We start from the raw sequence: 23,494 nt of genomic DNA, 5'->3' as shown, positions 1-23,494 counted from the left end.
CACTGGCGGTAGGAGGAAACACAAAACCGAACACTATAGTTTTGGCGGCCTTGCTGTTACGGTGTGGGGAAGCATAATATTGCGTGGGCGTACTGACACGGTACACTCAGCGGTCAGTGTTACTCTGTTGGAGGAATGAAACCCCCATACCTGTCTTCTATCGCGTTGCAAGGCATGTTTGCCTGTGGCGATCTGACACGCTACTGAGAAGCATGTCCTGGAGGCCATCATAAATCACGGTAACTAGGCTGTAATTATTGACTTTCAATCAAAGTGTCGTTCCTGTTCGTCCCATTGCGTATTTCCTTCTGTTGCCTTCCGTACTATACTGTAGCAGTTCTGCCTCCGTATGGTCCAAGTTTCATCGAGCTATGCGAAAGTTACTATCGTCCTAAAGTTTTGCACGCCAATGTATTTGTGTGATGTAGCGTTATGTTGTCGACGATAAACAAGACAGACCAAAGAAGTGTCTGTGAACTCTTGATATGTGGCGTTAGAAATAATGTTGAAGATTAGGTAAGAGGTAGAGCGGATAATTAATGAAGAGGTACCGAATTTAGTGTGGAGAGGAGACATTTGTTGCTCAGTTTGACTAAGGATGGAGCAACTTGGAGAGCCGTAGCAAAGAAATCGCGCCAGAAGACCACAACAATATGCACTGAAGCGCCAAAGAAACTGGTATAGGCAAGTGTAATCGAATACAGTGATATGTAAACAGGCAGAATATGGCATTGCGGTCGGAAACGCCTGTGTAAGACAACAAGTGACTGGTGTGTAGTTGTTAGATCGGTTAGCGCTGCTACAACGGCAGGTTACTAAGATTTGAGGCATTTTGGTGTTGCAGTCGGCGCACGAGCGATGGGACACAGCATCTCCGAGGTAGCGATGACGTGGGGACTTTCCCGTACGACCATTTCACGAGTGTACCGTGAATATCAGGAATCCAGTAAACATCATATCTCCAACATCACTGTGGCCGGAAAAAGATCCTGCAACGGGACCGACGACGAGAAGACAATCGTCCAACGTGACAAAAGTGCAACCCTCCCGCAAATGGCTGCAAAATTCAGTGCTGAGCCATCAACAAGAGTCAGCGTGCGAACTATTCAACGAAACATCATCGATAGCCGATCGGAGCCGAAGACCCACTCGTGTACCCTTGATGACTGCACGACACAAAGCTTTACACCCCGCCTGGGCCCGTCAGCACCGCCATTGGACTGTTGATGACTGGAGGAAACATGTTGCCTGGTCGGACGAGTCTCGTTGCAAATTGTATCGAGCGCCGGTATGGAGACAACGTCATGAATCCATGGGCCCTGCGTGTCAGCAGCGGACTGTTCAAGCTGGTGGAGGCTCTGTAATGGAGTGGGACGTGTGCAGTTGGACACTTGATACGACTTTGACAGGTGACAAGTACGTAAGCATAAACTGCACCCATTCGTGTCCGTTGTGCATTCCGACGGACTTGAGCAATTCCAGCAGGGCAATGCGACACCCCACACCTCCAGAATTGCTACACAGTGGCTCCAGGAACACTCTTCTCAGTTTAAACACTTCCGCTGGCCACCAGACTCCGCAAACATGAATATATCTGGAATGCCTTGCAACATGCTGTTCAGAATGGATCTGTACTTCCTCGTGCTCTTACGGATTTATGACAGCCCTGCAGGATTCATGGCGTCAGTGTTCTCTCAAGCACTACTTCAGACATGTCGTGTTGCGGCACTTCTGCGTGCTCGCGGGGGCCCTACACGATACTAGGCGGGTGTGCCAGTTTCTTTGGTCTTCAGTGTCCGTAATGTACACTCCTGGAAATTGAAATAAGAACACCGTGAATTCATTGTCCCAGGAAGGGGAAACTTTATTGACACATTCCTGGGGTCAGACACATCACATGATCACACTGACAGAACCACAGGCACATAGACACAGGCAACAGAGCATGCACAATGTCGGCACTAGTACAGTGTATATCCACCTTTCGCAGCAATGCAGGCTGCTATTCTCCCATGGAGACGATCGTAGAGGTGCTGGATGTAGTCCTGTGGAACGGCTTGCCATGCCATTTCCACCTGGCGCCTCAGTTGGACCAGCGTTCGTGCTGGACGTGCAGACCGCGTGAGACGACGCTTCATCCAGTCCCAAACATGCTCAATGGGGGACAGATCCGGAGATCTTGCTGGCCAGGGTAGTTGACTTACACCTTCTAGAGCACGTTGGGTGGCACGGGGTACATGCGGACGTGCATTGTCCTGTTGGAACAGCAAGTTCCCTTGCCGGTCTAGGAATGGTAGAACGATGGGTTCGATGACGGTTTGGATGTACCGTGCACTATTCAGTATCCCCTCGACGATGACCAGTGGTGTACAGCCAGTGTAGAAGATCGCTCCCCACACCATGATGCCGGGTGTTGGCTCTGTGTGCCTCGGTCGTATGCAGTCCTGATTGTGGCGCTCACCTGCACGGCGCCAAACACGCATACGACCATCATTGGCACCAAGGCAGAAGCGACTCTCATCGCTGAAGACGACACGTCTCCATTCGTCCCTCCATTCACGCATGTCGCGACACCACTGGAGGCGGGCTGCACGATGTTGGGGCGTGAGCGGAAGACGGCCTAACGGTGTGCGGGACCGTAGCCCAGCTTCACGGAGACGGTTGCGAATGGTCCTCGCCGATACCCCAGGAGCAACAGTGTCCCTAATTTGCTGGGAAGTGGCGGTGCGGTCCCCTACGGCACTGCGTAGGATCCTACGGTCTTGGCGTGCATCCGTGCGTCGCTGCGGTCCGGTCCCAGGTTGACGGGCACGTGCACCTTCCGCCGACCACTGGCGACAACATCGATGTACTGTGGAGACCTCACGCCCCACGTGTTGAGCAATTCGGCGGTACGTCCACCCGGCCTCCCGCATGCCCACTATACGCCCTCGCTCAAAGTCCGTCAACTGCACATACGGTTCACGTCCACGCTGTCGCGGCATGCTACCAGTGTTAAAGACTGCGATGGAGCTCCGTATGCCACGGCAAACTGGCTGACACTGACGGCGGCGGTGCACAAATGCTGCGCAGCTAGCGCCATTCGACGGGCAACACCGCGGTTCCTGGTGTATCCGCTGTGCCGTGCGTGTGATCATTGCTTGTACAGCCCTCTCGCAGTGTCCGGAGCAAGTATGGTGGGTCTGACACACCGGTGTCAATGTGTTCTTTTTTCCATTTCCAGGAGTGTATTATTGATAACTTCCAGTCGAACCTATCCTGGTCGATCGTTACAAACGTTTCTGCAAGCGTTCTTTAATTCATAATTCTCTAGTTTTCAAAAGGCGTAAGATATTTAGTTGTAAAACGAATAAATCGTTGTCTCGGTCATGTAATACCAAAAATAAGAGGGCGAAGAGTTCATTAAGATACCAAATTTGGTATGTAGGATATCCACACAACTGAGAGGCACGATTAAGTAATTTAAAAAGATCCGCTTCAGTTGTACTAATGATTATTCAAACCATACTTGGTTTAAATAAACTTTAGTACAATTGAGGCGGATCTCCTTAAATTAATCAGCCAGTTCTCTAAGGACTGCCTTCAACTAGCTGAGTCAATTTGAAGTTATTTCTGCGCATGCGACCACTTGATGGCGCCATATTTAGCCACAGCAGCAGGTTACCGTGACGTGAGTGTTTGATACTGAACGATAGATAGTGCCACACTGATCAACACCATCTGCAGTAGTAACTGAAACGTGGCAGTATTTTACGCTACTGATGCAGAAGAACTTAGTTCCATTTGAAATCGTAGTGGAAAGCTGCTAATACGACGGGAAACTACTAACGTGAGTTCCAATGTAGCCATAAAAATATCGATTCCTGTGCCACAGAAACTGTAGTAGTTTGCAATTACTGGCTTCTAAATAGGAAGAGTTGGCACAGTCTTGCAAATATATCGCACCAAAAAAATTCGATTGTGTAACAAGCAGGCTATCGAAATAGTTTATCAAAATTACTGTCTACTGCCTACAGATTGAAGTTTGTTCACAAGACGTCTTGGTACATTCCCCTATGAATCACTTTTACAGTTCAGATATTTCGAAATAATGGGAACTGGAATGTAAATTCACATAGATTTAGTGTCCGCCGCTCGTGGTCTCGCGGTAGCGTTCTCGCTTCCCGAGCACGGGGTCCCGGGTTCGATTCCCGGCGGGGTCAGGGATTTTCACCTGCCTCGAGATGACTGGGTGTTTGTGTTGTCATCATTTCATCATCATCCAGGAAAGTGGCGAAATTGGACTGAGCAAAGACTGGGTAATTGTACGGGCGCTGATGACCACGCAGTTGAGCGCCCCACAAACCAAACATCATCATCATCACATAGATTTAGTAGTGTGTATTTTGGTTCCTACAATATCCAGTGACATGGGTTTTACATATGCCAAGTCGGCCTACATTTGACGCAAAAAAAAGGGCTCACAATAGAAGTACAGCTGAATTCAGTTGAAAATGGGGGGCCAGAGAGATAACAGAGACAGTTTACCTAACTACTGATGCTGTTCGCACCAAACTGCAGATGTAAAAGCTTGCTTGCACTAAACAGCACGCGTGGATACCACTCTCAAATATATGCAGAAGAGTATGTTAATGTGCAAACGAATTTCCTCAAAAGTGCACCCGTGCAGACAGATTTCTACAAAAGTGCACACGTGCAAACGAATCCGCACAAGAGAGCACACGTGCAGCACTCAGCTCCAACATGCGCCTGAGAAGAACGGTCCGCCACCAGGTTTCGACGAAACGACGACGACAACAGGTGGCGGCGGATGCGGCAGCAGCAGCAGCGGGGGCGGCAGGCCTTCGGTGCGGGGGCGGGCCGCCTCCCGCGACGACTCTGGCGTTGCTGCTGTTCCCGGTACGTCTGTAGAAGACCCCCCACCCCAAACCCAGCAGAACTCTGCACGTTCCTACTGCGAGAGTGAATTCTGCAGCATGAGGCGGCAGTTAGAAAAGAAACTAGCGAAGCTCGATGATACATGTAGCGAAATATTAGAAAACCTTGCACGCTCTCACCAGCTTTGCATCCTGTAGCATTCATCACTATAGTTTAGGGAGACCAGATTTTCCACGTGAAAAAAGGGACGTTTGCGAAAAAAAAGCGACAATAGAGGAAAAGAAAATATTCTGCATCACCTTAGTAAAATAAGTAAAAACTTAACCTCATACACATAAAAAGTATGTATTTTAACAAGACACTTTAAAACATGCTTGTAACGGCACTGCATCAAGTAATAATTCATCGTTTTTCCAAGAACTGATTATAGTTCAAAATACTGAGAAACTGATAGAATGATTTCTAAAAATGAACACTAATGTAGACGCCAAAAATCCGTCGACGGTTTAGCTATTGTATCAGGAACACTGCTACTAACTTTGTACTTATCAGACCACCTAATATCTTACAGAAACTTTGAATTGGCTAATAGCAGGTGGTAAAATGGTTTTTCTCGTCAATCCAAAGAGAATTGAAATTCAGAATACCCTTTGCACAGCAGTTTTTGTGCCTGGTACAGCAAGAGAAAAAGTCGCCAGCGTCTCTATATTTTTACAAGAAGTACCTGTGCTTTTAAGTGTATGGAATGAATCAACCATCTCTTATCTGTCTCAAAATTAATTTTATCCCATTCGTCAAGTTTCTTGGAACCAATGTTGTTCACGCATACTATCCCATCGAACAATACACCTTCATCTATCTGAAATTTGAGACCAGGAAACAGAATTTTCATTTTTTGAAATGGAGAAGTCACAACAGTGTCATGAAATAAATTGGTAACCGTTCTGTATTTTCACTGAGTGAAAATGCCTACCTTTTCCTAGTTAATTAAGTAAATTTCTGTTACGGATTTTTTTTTCTTTGAGTATCTGTAACTCCTCGGCTGATTCTGTAGCTGAAATCGTGGTTCGTTCCAACTTTTGGATTGAATTTGAAGACATTTTCAATTGGGTTTGTGTGAAATGAAGTCAAAGAAGTGACTGCGGGTTCTCAAAAAACTGTTTCAGTAATGTAGGACACTTATCCTGACATAGAAAATAAAAATTCAAAGCTTCATACATATCAATAACTCTTGTAATTCCTGGGAACAGTGACAGTCACCTAGTTCTAATATTACCTAGAACTTACACGCACAGTGTAAATGTAAGAATATTGAAATATTTTATTCACTGCTTTTTTTCTATGTCACTAGTTTGAACTCCACTGTGTACCACATGGGTGGCGCAACCGACTCCTTCAATGTTCAGTTTGGAATAAATATTGTTTATTCCTGCACTCTTGTAGCCACCAAAGTTAGTATTACAGTGACTGCATGAAATGCCGACAATCTTGTCAAATATACACTCCTGGAAATTGAAATAAGAACACCGTGAATTCATTGTCCCAGGAAGGGGAAACTTTATTGACAAATTCCTGGGGTCAGATACATCACATGATCACACTGACAGAACCACAGGCACATAGACACAGGCAACAGAGCATGCACAATGTCGGCACTAGTACAGTGTATATCCACCTTTCGCAGCAATGCAGGCTGCTATTCTCCCATGGAGACGATCGTAGAGGTGCTGGATGTAGTCCTGTGGAACGGCTTGCCATGCCATTTCCACCTGGCGCCTCAGTTGGACCAGCGTTCGTGCTGGACGTGCAGACCGCGTGAGACGACGCTTCATCCAGTCCCAAACATGCTCAATGGGGGACAGATCCGGAGATCTTGCTGGCCAGGGTAGTTGACTTACACCTTCTAGAGCACGTTGGGTGGCACGGGATACATGCGGACGTACATTGTCCTGTTGGAACAGCAAGTTCCCTTGCCGGTCTAGGAATGGTAGAACGATGGGTTCGATGACGGTTTGGATGTACCGTGCACTATTCAGTGTCCCCTCGACGATCACCAGTGGTGTACGGCCAGTGTAGGAGATCGCTCCCCACACCATGATGCCGGGTGTTGGCCCTGTGTGCCTCGGTCGTATGCAGTCCTGATTGTGGCGCTCACCTGCACGGCGCCAAACACGCATACGACCATCATTGGCACCAAGGCAGAAGCGACTCTCATCGCTGAAGACGACACGTCTCCATTCGTCCCTCCATTCACGCCTGTCGCGACACCACTGGAGGCGGGCTGCACGATGTTGGGGCGTGAGCGGAAGACGGCCTAACGGTGTGCGGGACCGTAGCCCAGCTTCATGGAGACGGTTGCGAATGGTCCTCGCCGATACCCCAGGAACAACAGTGTCCCTAATTTGCTGGGAAGTGGCGGTGCGGTCCCCTACGGCACTGCGTAGGATCCTTCCGCCGACCACTGGCGACAACATCGATGTACTGTGGAGACCTCACGCCCCACGTGTTGAGCAATTCGGCGGTACGTCCACCCGGCCTCCCGCATGCCCACTATACGCCCTCGCTCAAAGTCCGTCAACTGCACATACGGTTCACGTCCACGCTGTCGCGGCATGCTATCAGTGTTAAAGACTGCGATGGAGCTCCGTATGCCACGGCAAACTGGCTGACACTGACGGCGGCGGTGCACAAATGCTGCGCAGCTAGCGCCATTCGACGGCCAACACCGCGGTTCCTGGTGTGTCCGCTGTGCCGTGCGTGTGATCATTGCTTGTACAGCCCTCTCGCAGTGTCCGGAGCAAGTATGGTGGGTCTGACACACCGGTGTCAATGTGTTCTTTTTTCCATTTCCAGGAGTGTATTTTGTATTTTCAAAATATCCAGAATATAGCTTGCTTTTCTCCACCAATGTTCTGAAGACAGATTATTTTGCACTGAACACCTTTGGTAGCAATGAAATTCCTAGCCAGAGACAGCATTAGCTTTAAGCCTTCATGATTTGGTGGTTCAACAATCACACACTTATTTAGCATCTTTAAATTCCGACAACTTCATGCACTGCGTGTGGCGACAAAACGTTCACTTTCTGTCCTATAACGTGTGAATTTCTTCTCAGATAGGTCTCTGATGAGCCGACCCCACAGTCCATTGAATGGAAAGAATGACTGTGTTTTGCAAACCGCCCTCCTCCTGCGGCGATACGTTTTTCTTCCTCTGTTTGTAGTTTATTCGTGTTTACAAAGGCAGTGATGCTGTTACAAGTTCTCGCAGAAACTACGAACAGGTGCATCTTTTTCTCTATGTGCTGCGATATATCGACACATCCTGTTCAATGGAAAAAAAAACTGAACGACACAATGTACCTTCTACCTTCGTTCTCGTGGTTTCCTTAAAGAAAGGGAGCTTTTGTTTCATGGTTTTCGAAAAAGAATACTCTCTCTCCCGATATTAATGGACACGATTCAGTTTCACACAAAGCAAAGAACAGTCAGTGGAAGCGCTACAGCAAGCTTGCCAAACCCAGTGTTGAAACTGACGCCCACTTCTCATTGTTGTCTGCAACAGTCCGAAGACATCGTGTCGCTTGCAAATTTATGTCATCTAACTGTGTAACTAAAAATACGATTGAACATTGATAGCCCCCAAACGTTCTTTAACGAAAACTTGTAATACCCGTCCGTCATTTCTTTAGTAGCAAATAATCGATATGAACTGCGAAGCTCGTGCGTAACCATGGCTCTGAGCATGTCCACGGAACATCTTCTGTTCACAGCTCTTCTCGTCCCGTGAGCAACATATGCTTCTTTATTCCATCTTTGCGTTCAAGACAAAGCCAGTGTCTGTGACACTAAAGTGGCGTAAAAATAAATAAAACACAAAACGAAGCAAAAAAAAAAGAGATAAGGTTACTGCTGGTTACAAAAATCGGAACATCTGGCGTCCCGTTGAATATTTTCCGGTACAATGGGACACGAAACGAAAAAAAAGGACAGACCCGTTAAAAACGGTTCGTCTGGTCACCCTACTATAGTTGCCATCGCATCTTTTATTTTAGTGGCAAGTCGAGGTCAATGTCCATGAAGCTAGTACAGAGTGGAAGAAGGGATGCACATTAAGCTGAGCCCTACCAAAGAGCAAGGAAACATTAGAATCACAAAAAACTAAAGACAATCACAGATGCTGATTTCGCCATCGACTTCTAAAGCTGATAATAATCAACTCTAAAAAGAACGAAATTAAATGACGAACTTCTAGACTTGCGTAGTAGGCAACGCGTAAATACATCTAATATCATACACATTCAACAATTAACAGTACATATTCCACAATATTTTGGCTAGAGACTGTAAAAATAACATTTTTGTCAGATTTTCCCCATCCCGTATGTTGCGTCATTGACGTAGAGCGTATCGTGCTTCAGAAAACAGTCGTTCGGGAGCTGAGGATGCGACTACACGACTAAAATATTTAGGTGTTCAGATAATAACCAAACTGGGATGTTAAATCCGTTCCTCTTCCAGTTCGCGAGTTGTTCTTTTCTTGATTATAAAATAATGTTCACTCCATAAACCATATTTCGTTTCTCTATGTAATGTAGGATAGTTGTTTCGATAGCAGCAAGCAAAACTTTGATGGATTTGATCGCCTACGAACATGCTAAAGCATCGTGAAAGTGTATTTTCTGGAATCTAGGTTCGAACAACGCTGATACGGTTAATATTTTACCACGACAGAGCAATTGCTTTGTCGTATCGGGTATGACTTTACTTTTCAGCTCCTCTCCAATGCTCTGTACTGGTTGCACACAGTATATTTTTGTGATCAACATACTTATTATTGGGATTACTTTACTCTTTACAAGTAAATTTTTAGGCAGAGTTCACGAGTAGCCACAGACACATGTGGTTGTCAGCATGGTTGGTGCACTGTCACGGTAATTAATGATATAGTTAATACCGGGACACAGCTGCAAAAAAAAGTCGTTCAATCATGTAGAACATTGAATTCCGTCTTATGGATACTTCTTGGGTTTAATTCTTTTCTTACTTTAAACTACATTGCAGTACCTTTCGCAGCAGTGTAACCACCTAGTCCAGTTTGTTCACTGTATTCTTTTGCTACCAAATTAAGCATGTGGGTGGATCACAACATATTATGGCTTCTTGGATTGACGTCTTTGAGATATTTCCAGAAAAAGATTCGTTACTATCATTTAAACATTTATAGTTATAGAAAAATACATTTTCTTAAAATTGGTGGTAGATGTTTTATTTTGTCATTAGCATCGATGTTTATACTGCCAACAATTGTTTCGTAAACGTCGCACGTCGTTAGTACAAACCATTCTCTCAAACACAAAGCTTTAAAAAGTCATTGTCATTAGCATCAAAACTGACTTTATTACAGAAGAAAACTGTAAAATATCTCTGATTCAATATAAAAAAAAGAGTAGTTTTTGTCATTTACTATGGGAAACTAAGTACACCATTTCTTTCATTTTAGTCTGTTATTCTAACACAACGATCGGTTTGTCGCCTTCGATACCGAAGACTGCCAGAATAACAGCTTGCCGCGTGAGAGCAGCAGAAACTGTTAATGTCTCATGCAGTATCTCTCCGCAGAAGCCTCATAGCAGCAACTGAACAGTGAAACAATGGCCCATCTGTAGCTCGCTCATTGCAGTCGGCGACTACAGGCATCTGGTCAGTATGCAACGAGAGCAAATGCCGGCTAATACAATAAATTCCACCACTGAATTATTAAACGGAAAACAAAGTTTCATAGCTCAGAATCTGGATATAGAATACGTCCTGGCCCATGCATTCTTCGCCAAATAACGAACAGAAGGTACAGGGTGTTTCAAAAATGACCGGTATATTTGAAACGGCAATAAAAACTAAACGAGCAGCGATAGAAATACACCGTTTGTTGCAATATGCTTGGGACAACAGTACATTTTCAGGCAGACAAACTTTCGAAATTACAGTAGTTACAATTGTCAACAACAGATGGCGCTGCGGTCTGGGAAACTCTATAGTACGATATTTTCCACATATCCACCATGCGTAGCAATAATATGGCGTAGTCTCTGAATGAAATTACCCGAAACCTTTGACAACGTGTCTGGCGGAATGGCTTCACATGCAGATGAGATGTACTGCTTCAGCTGTTCAATTGTTTCTGGATTCTGGCGGTACACCTGGTCTTTCAAGTGTCCCCACAGAAAGAAGTCACAGGGGTTCATGTCTGGCGAATAGGGAGGCCAATCCACGCCGCCTCCTGTATGTTTCGGATAGCCCAAAGCAATCACACGATCATCGAAATATTCATTCAGGAAATTAAAGACGTCGGCCGTGCGATGTGGCCGGGCACCATCTTGCATAAACCACGAGGTGTTCGCAGTGTCGTCTAAGGCAGTTTGTACCGCCACAAATTCACGAAGAATGTCCAGATAGCGTGTTGCAGTAATCGTTTCGGATCTGAAAAATGGGCCAATGATTCCTTTGGAAGAAATGGCGCCCCAGACCAGTACTTTTTGAGGATGCAGGGACGATGGGACTGCAACATGGGGCTTTTCGGTTCCCCATATGCGCCAGTTCTGTTTATTGACGAATCTGTCCAGGTAAAAATAAGCTTCGTCAGTAAACCAAATGCTGCCCACATGCATATCGCCGTCATCAATCCTGTGCACTATATCGTTAGCGAATGGCTCTCGTGCAGCAATGGTAGCGGCGCTGAGGGGTTGCCGCGTTTGAATTTTGTATGGATAGAGGTGTAAACTCTGGCGCATGAGGCGATACGTGGACGTTGGCGTCATTTGGACCGCAGCTGCAACACGGCGAACGGAAACCCGAGGCCGCTGTCGGATCACCTGCTGCACTAGCTGCGCGTTGCCCTCTGTGGTTGCCGTACGCGGTCGCCCTACCTTTCCAGCACGTTCATCCGTCGCGTTCCCAGTCCGTTGAAATTTTTCAAACAGATCCTATATTGTATCGCTTTTCGGTCCTTTGGTTACATTAAACCTTCGTCTTGTTGCAACAACACTGTGTTCTAGGCGGTGGAATTCAAACACCAGAAAAATCCTCTGTTCTAAGGAATAAACCATGTTGTCTACAGCACACTTGCACGTTGTGAACAGCACACGCTTACAGCAGAAAGACGACGTACAGAATGGCGCACCCACAGACTGCGTTGTCTTCTATATCTTTCACATCACTTGCAGCGCCATCTGTTGTTGAAAATTGTAACTACTGTAATTTCGAAAGTTTGTCCGCCTGAAAATGTACTGTTGTCCCAAGCATATTGCAACAAACGGTGTATTTCTATCGCTGCTCGTTTAGTTTTTATTGCCGTTGCAAATATACCGGTCATTTTTGAAACACCCTGTATTTATACCAGCTGTAGCACGTTAGAGCACTCGTAGGAAATTAGGAGTAAAGTGCATCGTTCTGATGTTATTCCGAGCTGCATGATTCACGCGATGATTTTGTTTTAAAGCAAAAGCTTCATCACGACGACACGCAATGCTTCGTAGAGATGCATCTAGCTTTTAGTGACAGTCGCTACGTTTTGGCTTGAACGCTTGGCAGGCTCTTTGTAGATTCCATAACGAACCATTTTTATGCTGTACTCGTATAGCTGCTGCTTCCAATTTTGCGAAACAATGTAGCAAACGACGTCGCATAGCCGCTTTTAGTATCGCTGGAAACTAGAAGAGAGAGACATAGTGTACCATTATTAACAGCGAAAATGGACGTGCGGACTTTCACACAAGCAAGGTAGTTGCAGATGTGTGGTTAGGAGCGCCAATGTTGTTGTGATTGTGTGACCACAGTATGAAATATTGTTCTAGTTTGTACAAATGTATTAGAAATACAAACTTTATAAAAAGAGTTGCCATTCATGTTGGCGTTTACAACATAAAACAAGAAGCACTTCTTAATGTTCTGCAAAATTATGTTGATTTGGTAACGAACCGACTTTAGACTTATTACGCCATCATCAGGTACCAACTGAATATCACCAGTACAGATAAAATGACGTACGAATTACAAGGAAGATATAGAAATGACGTGTAGTGTGTTTACACAGGGAAACATTACGGTTTTTGTTGCACAGAAATAGTTACATTAACTAAAAACGCAAACAAATCTTTCTTTACGTAGAGAAACCTTTAACAACAGGAACCAGTCAGTGGTTACAAAAACTAGTGCCTCGTCTCATATATTTCAGATAATCTCGCAAAAAAAAAAGACCCACACAACCGTGTACCTGTATTTCATAATACTGCGCATCTTTACTTTTGATCAATAGTAAAGACAAACTGCAGCCGTTGGCAGATGCAGGTACTGTGAAAAAGTGTATACAGGTCATTCAGGCAGCATGTGACATTGGTGTAATATTCGACAATATTTATTATTTTACAAATCAATTTTCTGTTGTTACGTTATCGTGAGGTACAGGTACAGGTACAGGTTCCAAACATGACAAAGGTTAATGTTTGGCTGAAATGGGAAGGATTATTTCAGTAATAAATGTGATGTATGATATTTAGATTAAATATGAGTGTTACCCAGAAAGTAATGCAACGGATTTTTTCATCGACAATTCATTATTGGACATAATGAGAATTGCACACATGAAATAATGGAGTTTTATCCACACACCCTATTTTTCCACGTAATCTCCATCCTGTTCTATGGCCTCCAGCACAAAACAAGCCCGTCAGTACACAGACACTTCTGAATATCCAAGAGTGCGGATAATTGCATCCACACTTCATTCTGATGACCTGACCCCCCCTTGACCAGCGACTAACTGAACTTCTATCGACAGCAGATGCTCCATAGACTTTGCACAAGCGTTTCTGAATATTCCCCACAGTTTCTTTCTCTACAGTGAGAAATTCAATGACGGCACATTGCTTGTAACGTAGTCACCTAGAGACACCATTTTGGAACTGTCTTATGGCAACGCTATCTGTCGGAAACGAGGTGCGCTCACTCAGGAGGCTTCAAATAATACACACGTAACATTTGGCAGCATTGTTTTCAGCTGAGAAAAAAAATGCGGTACATTACTTCCTGGGCAACCCTCATATTAATGTTATTGCACTATTTTAAAATCTTTAATTTCACAGATGCACATATTTATCTTCGTAGCTCACGATGATGTAACAGCTGCAAACCGTTTTGTAAAATAATGAAATTTTGTAGACTATTACACTAGTGTTTTTTTTCCAAATGTTATCATGATCCATCAAGCAACAATGGAAAATCCAGTCACACTGAAAGTTCACATTTCAGTAGAAGCTTCTCGCTTTGAGTAGAGCGTTGTTAGTGAACAAGCTGATATTCCTGCTGCCGGCGTTGGAAGAGATGATTTCCAGAGACAGTTTCTGTAACAGGAATATACATCTACAGATGCTGTATGCAAAACCAAGATCTGGTCAGTTAACAAATTCATTTCAGTCGTAATATATGAATGACATGTGTTTACAAAATAAGATTTTCACTATGTAGCGGAGTGTGCGCTGATGCGAAACTTCCTGGCAGATTAAAACTGTGTGCCGGACCGAGACTCGAACGTCGCGGTCCGGCACACAGTTTTAATCTGCCAGGAAGTTTCGTTTGTTTACAGCACTCAATTCTCATCTTTCGCAAGTATTCATTTGTAAATGTTGCAAAAGGCCAAAATGCAATGTAAACAAATGAACGTCGAACTGTACTACTTTCGCTTGTTAGCAAAGTATAGCGCTCTGCTGAATGTAGTGGTGTGATGCTTCTAGCAGCCAGGGCGCACGCCGTGCTGGAGAACGGCGCTGGAGCGGCGACGCGCTTGGAGGCTGGCTCCAGGCCACTGCTGCTGGACGTGCCGAGGGCAGCCCACGAGCCCTCCTCCTCCTCCGGCATCGATGTCAGCAATGCGGGGTGAGTACACTGGAGAGAGGATTGGGGCAACAAGTTGGGGATGATGTGTTACCTAGTATACGACAGAACCAGTAAACCTTTGAGTCTTTAAAGAATTAGACTCGCATGTGTAAAACAGCTTCAAGCAACAGAGTACAAATGAGTTACTGTGTTAAATATTTAACCTTAGGTATTTAAGGGAGAAAAATTTCAGTCTGGTTGCAAGTGGCTAAGTGCTCTCATTCCAAAACACTGTACGAGTAGAGTCCGGTTATTTGCGCACAGTGAGTTTTTTCGCCTCATGACACATAACAACTTTCTAATTTTAATACAGTAGGGCAAGTATTAAACTTTTGCTTGTTAATGAGTATATTACAACAGCACATTAAGTTTTTAAATTCAGTCAACAAAAGAGGTAAACAATCATTTTCCGTTTTTCATTATGACACCTGCTTTATATTGGTTTGCCTGAATCCAGAAATATTGCCATTTTTGTCTTATCACATTTAGTCTTTTGTGATTTTAGTATATCTAATTAAAATATCATTAAAATGCAATATGTCCACTTAGTGAAACAGCAGTTAAAATAATTATTTAAAAGTAAACAGCCAGTTAGAAGCATTTAATTTTAAATTACTCTATCTTTGCAGGTACAAGTGTGATTAGATAAAACATATCAATGGATGGCAGCAATTATCACTGTTATAATGGGAGGAATTAGATACAGGTTATTGAACTAGTGCTGAGCAAGAGTATCTGGAAGAGTGTTCCAGTGCACTATTTTGTTTTGGTTTATTTGTTGAGCTTTAAGCATGCGAAGGAGAAAGTGTTTCAACAATCCTGATATATTGTGTTATATTTGTAGATGTTATGATTGGCATTCAGAAATGGAACATAACCTCATTTGTTAAAAGTGTTTATTTTGCTTATTCTTTGGGGGAAACCAGGGGATCAGGACATATATCACGCGCCTCAGAGCGTACAGCTTTTTTGTTGAGGAGTTATGAAAATGATAAAAGTGTAAAATAAATCCCAGTGGTCACCAAAGAACCATCTGGATGACTGTACATAGGAAAAAAAGAAATGATGTATCCTCATTTGGAGTCTGCAAGAACTGTGCCACATAGTTCTGGAGTTCCTGTATCTGTACCTCCTAAGAACCTCCAGATACTGCATTCTGAATTAAGTTCTGCATCTGATGAACTTACTGAAGATTATGACGGGGAAGATGTGCAAGACATGCCCCAACCCTTGGCATAACCCGACCTAAACAATTTGGCCAGAGATCTAAATCCCCCAAAGGATGCTGCAAAACTCCTAGTTTCAAGGCTGAAAGAACAGCACTGTAGATTAGGAAGACTCTTTAGTACTTAGCTGACAATCCAAACCTCATTAACAAGTCAGATGCTAAGCACAAGAAAGATGACTAGAGGCCCTTCATTGATTCAAATAAAATAAGTTTAAAAGGTGTGTCATTATTTAATGACAACATTGTAGCATTTGTCGCAGTTGCTCAATGTGTCCATCTTGAGGAGACATAGGAGAATCTTGAGCTCCTACTCGAAAAGGTAATTTACAATGAACATCAGCGGTGATTTGAAGCTTTCGTGTAGGCTATTAGGTCAACCACAAGAACATACCAAGTACATTTTTGAGTGGGGCAGCTGAGGTAGGAAGAGCCATCGGATAGCAGGAGAAAGGCCCTGAAGAAATACTCTGATTTTAGGATCCAACATCATCGTGATGAAAAACTTAGTAGATACTCACAAAATAAATAACCAATACGTTTCCTCTGTTCGTAGAGGGAAAAATCTGAGAACTATATTCCTATTACCTTTTCCCAGAAGTGATGTCTCTCTCCTCTGTCACAGCAGGGCGCATCTCACAAGGGGAGGCCACAACGTTTGGAACGCGGATTTACTGCAAACTTGGTACACTCGCAGTACTCCACGAGGACAACAAAATGTGTAAGGAGGAGCGGGTACTTCTCAAGCGTTACTGAGAAAATCGGAAAATAATTTCGGTCGTCAAATAAATATCTGTGCGTGGCCATCTTTACCATGAAGCGGCTGCAGCCGGCACGGTAGCTCAGCGTGTTCGGTCAGAGGATTTAGCTGCCCTCTGTAATAAAAAGAAACTGAGTGAACTGGGCAACGAACAAACTGAACGGTCGTCATCGGACGTCCGCCACGAACAAACACAACGAACGGTATAGAACAACTGTTTTTTAGTGGTTGGCGTTCAGGCCGGTGGATCGCCGGATCTAATTCCGTTTGTCATTTTTTTTTTCAACACAGTCATTTTTAATATAATGGGGAAAAATGTGTGTAATCGGATGAACTTTTATTAAATTTACAATGTTATTTAAGAGTCTACTCATTTTTATTATCACAAATAATGTAATATTCATAACTATCGGCTAGTAAACGACCAAACGCGTGAAGTGATACTGAAAATGTATGCTTGTCCGTGATTTGAGAAATCCCTTATACCTGGAAGGAGCCCGAAACGACTTGTTACCTCCAAGTTTTGACCAGTACAGACGGCTTTCGAAAGATATACAATTAATCGACGCTTTCGACATTACAAATTGCAGGATGGTATTTTTCGTAAAAACATAAAGTGAAACGGCACCAGCTGCATTGAATAAATGCTATGTTTCTACATACGCAAGGTCTTTTGACGTTTTCCGTGAAAAAACAAACCTTTTCCGTGAAAAAACAAATCTCGTTAACCTCTGTTTCAGATGATAATTTGGAAGCAAGCCATGCATTACGCAGTATTTCCTTAAAAATCGGCGCTGATAATTGGTTATGCAGTATCGAGTGCATTTTAATAGCGTCTTCCGAAAAGCAATTACTCGTTCTCGTTCTCTTTCGATTAAATTCGAACAGTTTTGAAGACACCGACAAGCATACTTTTTCAGTATTACTTTATGTGTTTGGTCGTTCACTAGCCGATAGTTATGAATATTATATTATTTGTGATAATAAAAATTAGTAGACTGCCAAATAACATTTTAAATTTAATAAAAGTTCATCCGATTACACGTTTTCTTTTCATTATATCAATTGTAATATAAATAGTAAAGAAACCGACTGTCTTGAAAAAAAAAAAATTGACGAACGGAACTCGAACCAGCGGCTTGAACGCCAACCATATTTATATATACACTCCTGGAAATTGAAATAAGAACACCGTGAATTCATTGTCCCAGGAAGGGGAAACTTTATTGACACATTCCTGGGGTCAGATACATCACATGATCACACTGACAGAACCACAGGCACATAGACACAGGCAACAGAGCATGTACAATGTCGGCACTAGTACAGTGTATATCCACCTTTCGCAGCAATGCAGGCTGCTATTCCCCCATGGAGACGATCGTAGAGATGCTGGATGTAGTCCTGTGGAACGGCTTGCCATGCCATTTCCACCTGGCGCCTCAGTTGGACCAGCGTTCGTGCTGGACGTGCAGACCGCGTGAGACGACGCTTCATCCAGTCCCAAACATGCTCAATGGAGGACAGATCCGGAGATCTTGCTGGCCAGGGTAGTTGACTTACACCTTCTAGAGCACGTTGGGTGGCACGGGATACATGCGGACGTGCATTGTCCTGTTGGAACAGCAAGTTCCCTTGCCGGTCTAGGAATGGCAGAACGATGGGTTCGATGACGGTTTGGATGTACCGTGCACTATTCAGTGTCCCCTCGACGATCACCAGTAGTGTACGGCCAGTGTAGGAGATCGCTCCCCACACCATGATGCCGGGTGTTGGCCCTGTGTGCCTCGGTCGTATGCAGTCCTGATTGTGGCGCTCACCTGCACGGCGGCAAACACGCATACGACCATCATTGGCACCAAGGCAGAAGCGACTCTCATCGCTGAAGACGACACGTCTCCATTCGTCCCTCCATTCACGCCTGTCGCGACACCACTGGAGGCGGGCTGCACGATGTTGGGGCGTGAGCGGAAGACGGCCTAACGGTGTGCGGGACCGTAGCCCAGTTTCATGGAGACGGTTGCGAATGGTCCTCGCCGATACCCCAGGAGCAACAGTGTCCCTAATTTGCTGGGAAGTGGCGGTGCGGTCCCCTACGGCACTGCGTAGGATCCTACGGTCTTGGCGTGCATCCGTGCGTCGCTGCGGTCCGGTCCCAGGTCGACGGGCACGTGCACCTTCCGCCGACCACTGGCGACAACATCGATGTACTGTGGAGACCTCACGCCCCACGTGTTGAGCAATTCGGCGGTACGTCCACCCGGCCTCCCGCATGCCCACTATACGCCCTCGCTCAAAATCCGTCAACTGCACATACGGTTCACGTCCACGCTGTCGCGGCATGCTACCAGTGTTAAAGACTGCGATGGAGCTCCGTATGCCACGACAAACTGGCTGACACTGACGGCGGCGGTGCAGAAATGCTGCGCAGCTAGCGCCATTCGACGGCCAACACCGCGGTTCCTGGTGTGTCCGCTGTGCCGTGCGTGTGATCATTGCTTGTACAGCCCTCTCGCAGTGTCCGGAGCAAGTATGGTGGGTCTGACACACCAGTGTCAATGTGTTCTTTTTTCCATTTGCAGGAGTGTATATATATATATATATATATATATATATATATATATATATATATATATATATATGTGGTTGGCGTTCAAGCCGCTGGTTCGAGTTCCGTTCGTCAATTATATATATATATTGTTCCATATTGTTCGTTGAGTTTGTTCAGGGCGGACGCCTGATGACACCTGTTCAGTTTGTTCGTTGATCCGTTCGCTCAGTTCCTTTGTTAGAAAGGTTAGCCAACGCTCTGACCGAACACGCTGAGCTACCGTGCCGGCACCACTCGGCTGTAGGCGCTTCATGGAAAAGATGGCCACGCACAGATATATATTTGACGACCGAAATAATCTTGCGATTTTCTCAGTAACGCTTGAGAAGTAGCCGCTACTGCTTACACATTTTGTTGTCCTCGTGGAGTACTGCGAGTGTACCAAGTTTGCAGTAAATCCGCGTTCCAAACGTTGTGGCCTCCCCTTCTCAGATAAAATTCATTCTCTATTCAGGAGGTCCATCAGCAAAACTCCTCACTCACCCCTCTCTCTTGCAGCAGACCCACTCCCTCTGATAGTAGAAACATATCACTCGTGTGTTCAGGAATGTGATGACGCACTTTACTGCACAGATTCCAAACAAAATAACCCTCTTTCAAAGTATGTATGCCCGTAATTGCGTCAGCTTTCCTCCGTTGTGCCGGCAGGAGCCTGTGCGACGAGGACGACACCGCATCCGGGGGCGGGGCCGGGGCCGGGGGCGGCAGCCGCAGCGGCACGCCCACCTCCCTGAGCAGCCGCGGGGGCGGCAGGAGCTGCGGGGGCCGGCGGAGGCGGCGCTCCGGCAGGTCGCCGTCCGCCGTCGCGCTCGGCTCCGCACTCTGCCAGGTGAAGCGTCTCTCGGCTCCTACGTCACCGCTACATCTACACATCTACATCTACATTTATACTCCGCAAGCCACCCAACGGTGTGTGGCGGAGGGCACTTTACGTGCCACTGTCATTATCTCCCTTTCCTGTTCCAGTCGCGTATGGTTCGCGGGAAGAACGACTGTCTGAAAGCCTCTGTGCGCGCTCTAATCTCTCTAATTTTACATTCGTGATCTCCTCGGGAGGTATAAGTAGGGGGAAGCAATATATTCGATACCTCATCCAGAAACGCACCCTCTCGAAACCTGGCGAGCAAGCTACACCGCGATGCAGAGCGCCTCTCTTGCAGAGTCTGCCACTTGAGTTTGTTAAACATCTCCGTAACGCTATCACGGTTACCAAATAACCCTGTGACGAAGCGCGCCGCTCTTCTTTGGATCTTCTCTATCTCCTCCGTCAACCCGATCTGGTACGGATCCCACACTGATGAGCAATACTCAAGTATAGGTCGAACGAGTGTTTTGTAAGCCACCTCCTTTGTTGATGGACTACATTTTCTAAGGGCTCTCCCAATGAATCTCAACCTGGTACCCGCCTTACCAACAATTAATTTTATATGATCATTCCACTTCAAATCGTTCCGCACGCATACTCCCAGATATTTTACAGAAATAACTGCTACCAGTGTTTGTTTCGCTATCATATAATCATACAATAAAGGAACCTTCTTTCTATGTATTCCAATACATTACATTTGTCCATGTTAAGGGTCAGTTGCCACTCCCTGCACCAAGTGCCTATCCGCTGCAGATCTTCCTGCATTTCGCTACAATTTTCTAATGCTGCAACTTCTCTGTATACTACAGCATCATCCTCTAAAAGCCGCACGGAACTTCCGACACTATCTACTAGATCATTTATATATATTGTGAAAAGCAATGGTCCCATAACACTCCCCTGTGGCACGCCAGAGGTTACTTTAACGTCTGTAGATGTCTCTCCATTGAGAACAACATGCTGTGTTCTGTTTGCTAAAAACTCTTCAATCCAGCCACACAGGTGGTCTGATATGTACAGCTGCATCGAACGCCTTCCGGAAGTCAAGAAAAATAGCATCTACCTGGGAGCCCGTATCTAATATTTTCTGGGTCTCATGAACAAATAAAGCGAGTTGGGTCTCACACGATCGCTGTTTCCGGAATCCATGTTGATTCCTACATAGTAGATTCTGAGTTTCCAAAAACGACATGATACTCGAGCAAAAGACATGTTCTAAAATTCTACAACAGATCGACGTCAGAGATATAGGTCTATAGTTTTGCGCATCTGCTCGACGACCCTTCTTGAAGACTGGGACTACCTGTGCTCTTTTCCAATCATTTGGAACCTTCTGTTCCTCTAGAGACTTGCGGTACACGGCTGTTAGAAGGGGGGCAAGATCTTTCGCGTACTCTGTGTAGAATCGAATTGGTATCCCGTCAGGTCCAGTGGACTTTCCTCTGTTGAGTGATTCCAGTTGCTTTTCTATTCCTTGGACACTTATTTCGATGTCAGCCATTTTTTCGTTGGTGCGAGGATTTAGAGAAGGAACTGCAGTGCGGTCTTCCTCTGTGAAACAGCTTTGGAAAAAGGTGTTTAGTATTTCAGCTTTACGCTTGTCATCCTCTGTTTCAATGCCATCATCATCCCGGAGTGTCTGGACATGATGTTTCGAGCCACTTACTGATTTAACGTAAGACTAGAACTTCCTAGGATTTTCTGTCAAGTCGGTACCTAGTATTTTACTTTCGAATTCACTGAACGCTTCACGCATAGTCCTCCTTACGCTAACTTTGACATCGTTTAGCTTCTGTTTGTCTGAGAGGTTTTGGCTGCGTTTAAACTTGGAGTGAAGCTCTCTTTGCTTTCGCAGTAGTTTCCTAACTTTGTTGTTGTACCACGGTGGGTTTTTCCCGTCCCTCACAGTTTTACTCGGCACGTACCTGTCTAAAACGCATTTTACGATTGCCTTGAACTTTTTCCATAAACACTCAACATTGTCAGTGTCGGAACAGAAATTTTCGTTTTGATCTGTTAGGTAGTCTGAAATCTGCGTTCTATTACTCTTGCTAAACAGATAAACCTTCCTCCCTTTTTTTATATTCCTATTAACTTCCATATTCAGGGATGCTGCAACGGCCTTATGATCACTGATTCCCTGTTCTGCACTTACAGAGTCGAAAAGTTCGGGTCTGTTTGTTATCAGTAGGTCCAAGATGTTATCTCCACGAGTCGGTTCTCTGTTTAATTGCTCGAGGTAATTTTCGGATAGTGCACTCAGTATAATGTCACTCGATGCTCTGTCCCTACCACCCGTCCTAAACATCTGAGTGTCCCAGTCTATATCTGGTAAATTGAAATCTCCACCTAAGACCATAACATGCTGTGAAGTGTGCGGCAGGCAGTGCTTGATATTGCACCAGTTGTAATCTGTATGACAAGTGCACTGTTTTCCGTGTTCTCCTGACCCACTTTATATACTCTCCACTGTTAGTGCTGCCATTAGTGAGTAATTACTGCACCTTGACATTGAACAAGGGCAGTGGTCTCATTAATGTGACTAGACCACATACTTCTACAGCTGTCTACAACTCTCCATCTCACATGATGTGCTGTATTTTCCCCACCAAAAAATCCTCACACCTGTCACAAATTTCATTAATAACCATGGGTGTGTGACATTGACAAATACTTTCTGGGAGTCAGGATATACTGCATCCAACTGATTACGTAGATCTGTGGTTGTCAGGATGTGATGTGGAAAAAAAAATGTGACTCTGGTTTTGCATGAATGATGTTTGTGGCATGGAGGAGGAGGAGGAGGAGGAGGAGGAGGAGGAGGTCATTCTGTAGGAGATACCTCCCTATGTTCTAGCTCAGAATGTATTTTAAAAAGACGACATTTTGTACATCATTTGAGTAGCAAATCTTATCTTTTTTGCCATTTCATTTCACCAAAATCTGCACTGCCGACCTTAAGTGGTGCACATCACTGAGCGCAACTTTTATTTCAAAACAATGAGATTTATACTTCACTGATTATGTGAGGATTGTTCCACAGATGATTTTCAACAACAAACCCACTACAAACCTAATGAAACACAAATGGCAGTGTAGTTTCAGCTCTATGAGACTGCAGATGTGTGTGCAAGTTGCGCTTGTGTGCCTACTGCTGACAAAGGACTTAATGGCCGAAAGCTATGATTGTGTGAATCTTTTTACTGTGCCTAAGCATCTCTGC

The 23,494-nt window shown here is 44.9% G+C and overlaps 1 protein-coding gene across 1 annotated transcript in view; it reads left to right on the top strand.

The window, feature by feature from the left end:
• LOC126106698 (G-protein coupled receptor moody) overlaps positions 1-23,494 on the top strand; it is a 105,262-nt gene that overhangs the window by 46,502 nt on the left and 35,266 nt on the right. Inside the window, exons 4-5 of the mRNA XM_049913078.1 lie at positions 14,666-14,807; positions 20,052-20,232. Coding sequence (XP_049769035.1) covers positions 14,666-14,807; positions 20,052-20,232 — 323 coding nt within the window. The remainder of the gene's footprint in view (positions 1-14,665; positions 14,808-20,051; positions 20,233-23,494) is intronic.

Source organism: Schistocerca cancellata, chromosome 10 (genome assembly GCF_023864275.1).
Source record: "Schistocerca cancellata isolate TAMUIC-IGC-003103 chromosome 10, iqSchCanc2.1, whole genome shotgun sequence".
Classification (NCBI taxonomy): Eukaryota; Metazoa; Arthropoda; class Insecta; order Orthoptera; family Acrididae; genus Schistocerca; species Schistocerca cancellata.
The sequence above is the reverse complement of the archived record's forward strand: the minus strand, read 5'-3'. Positions and strand labels throughout refer to the sequence as shown.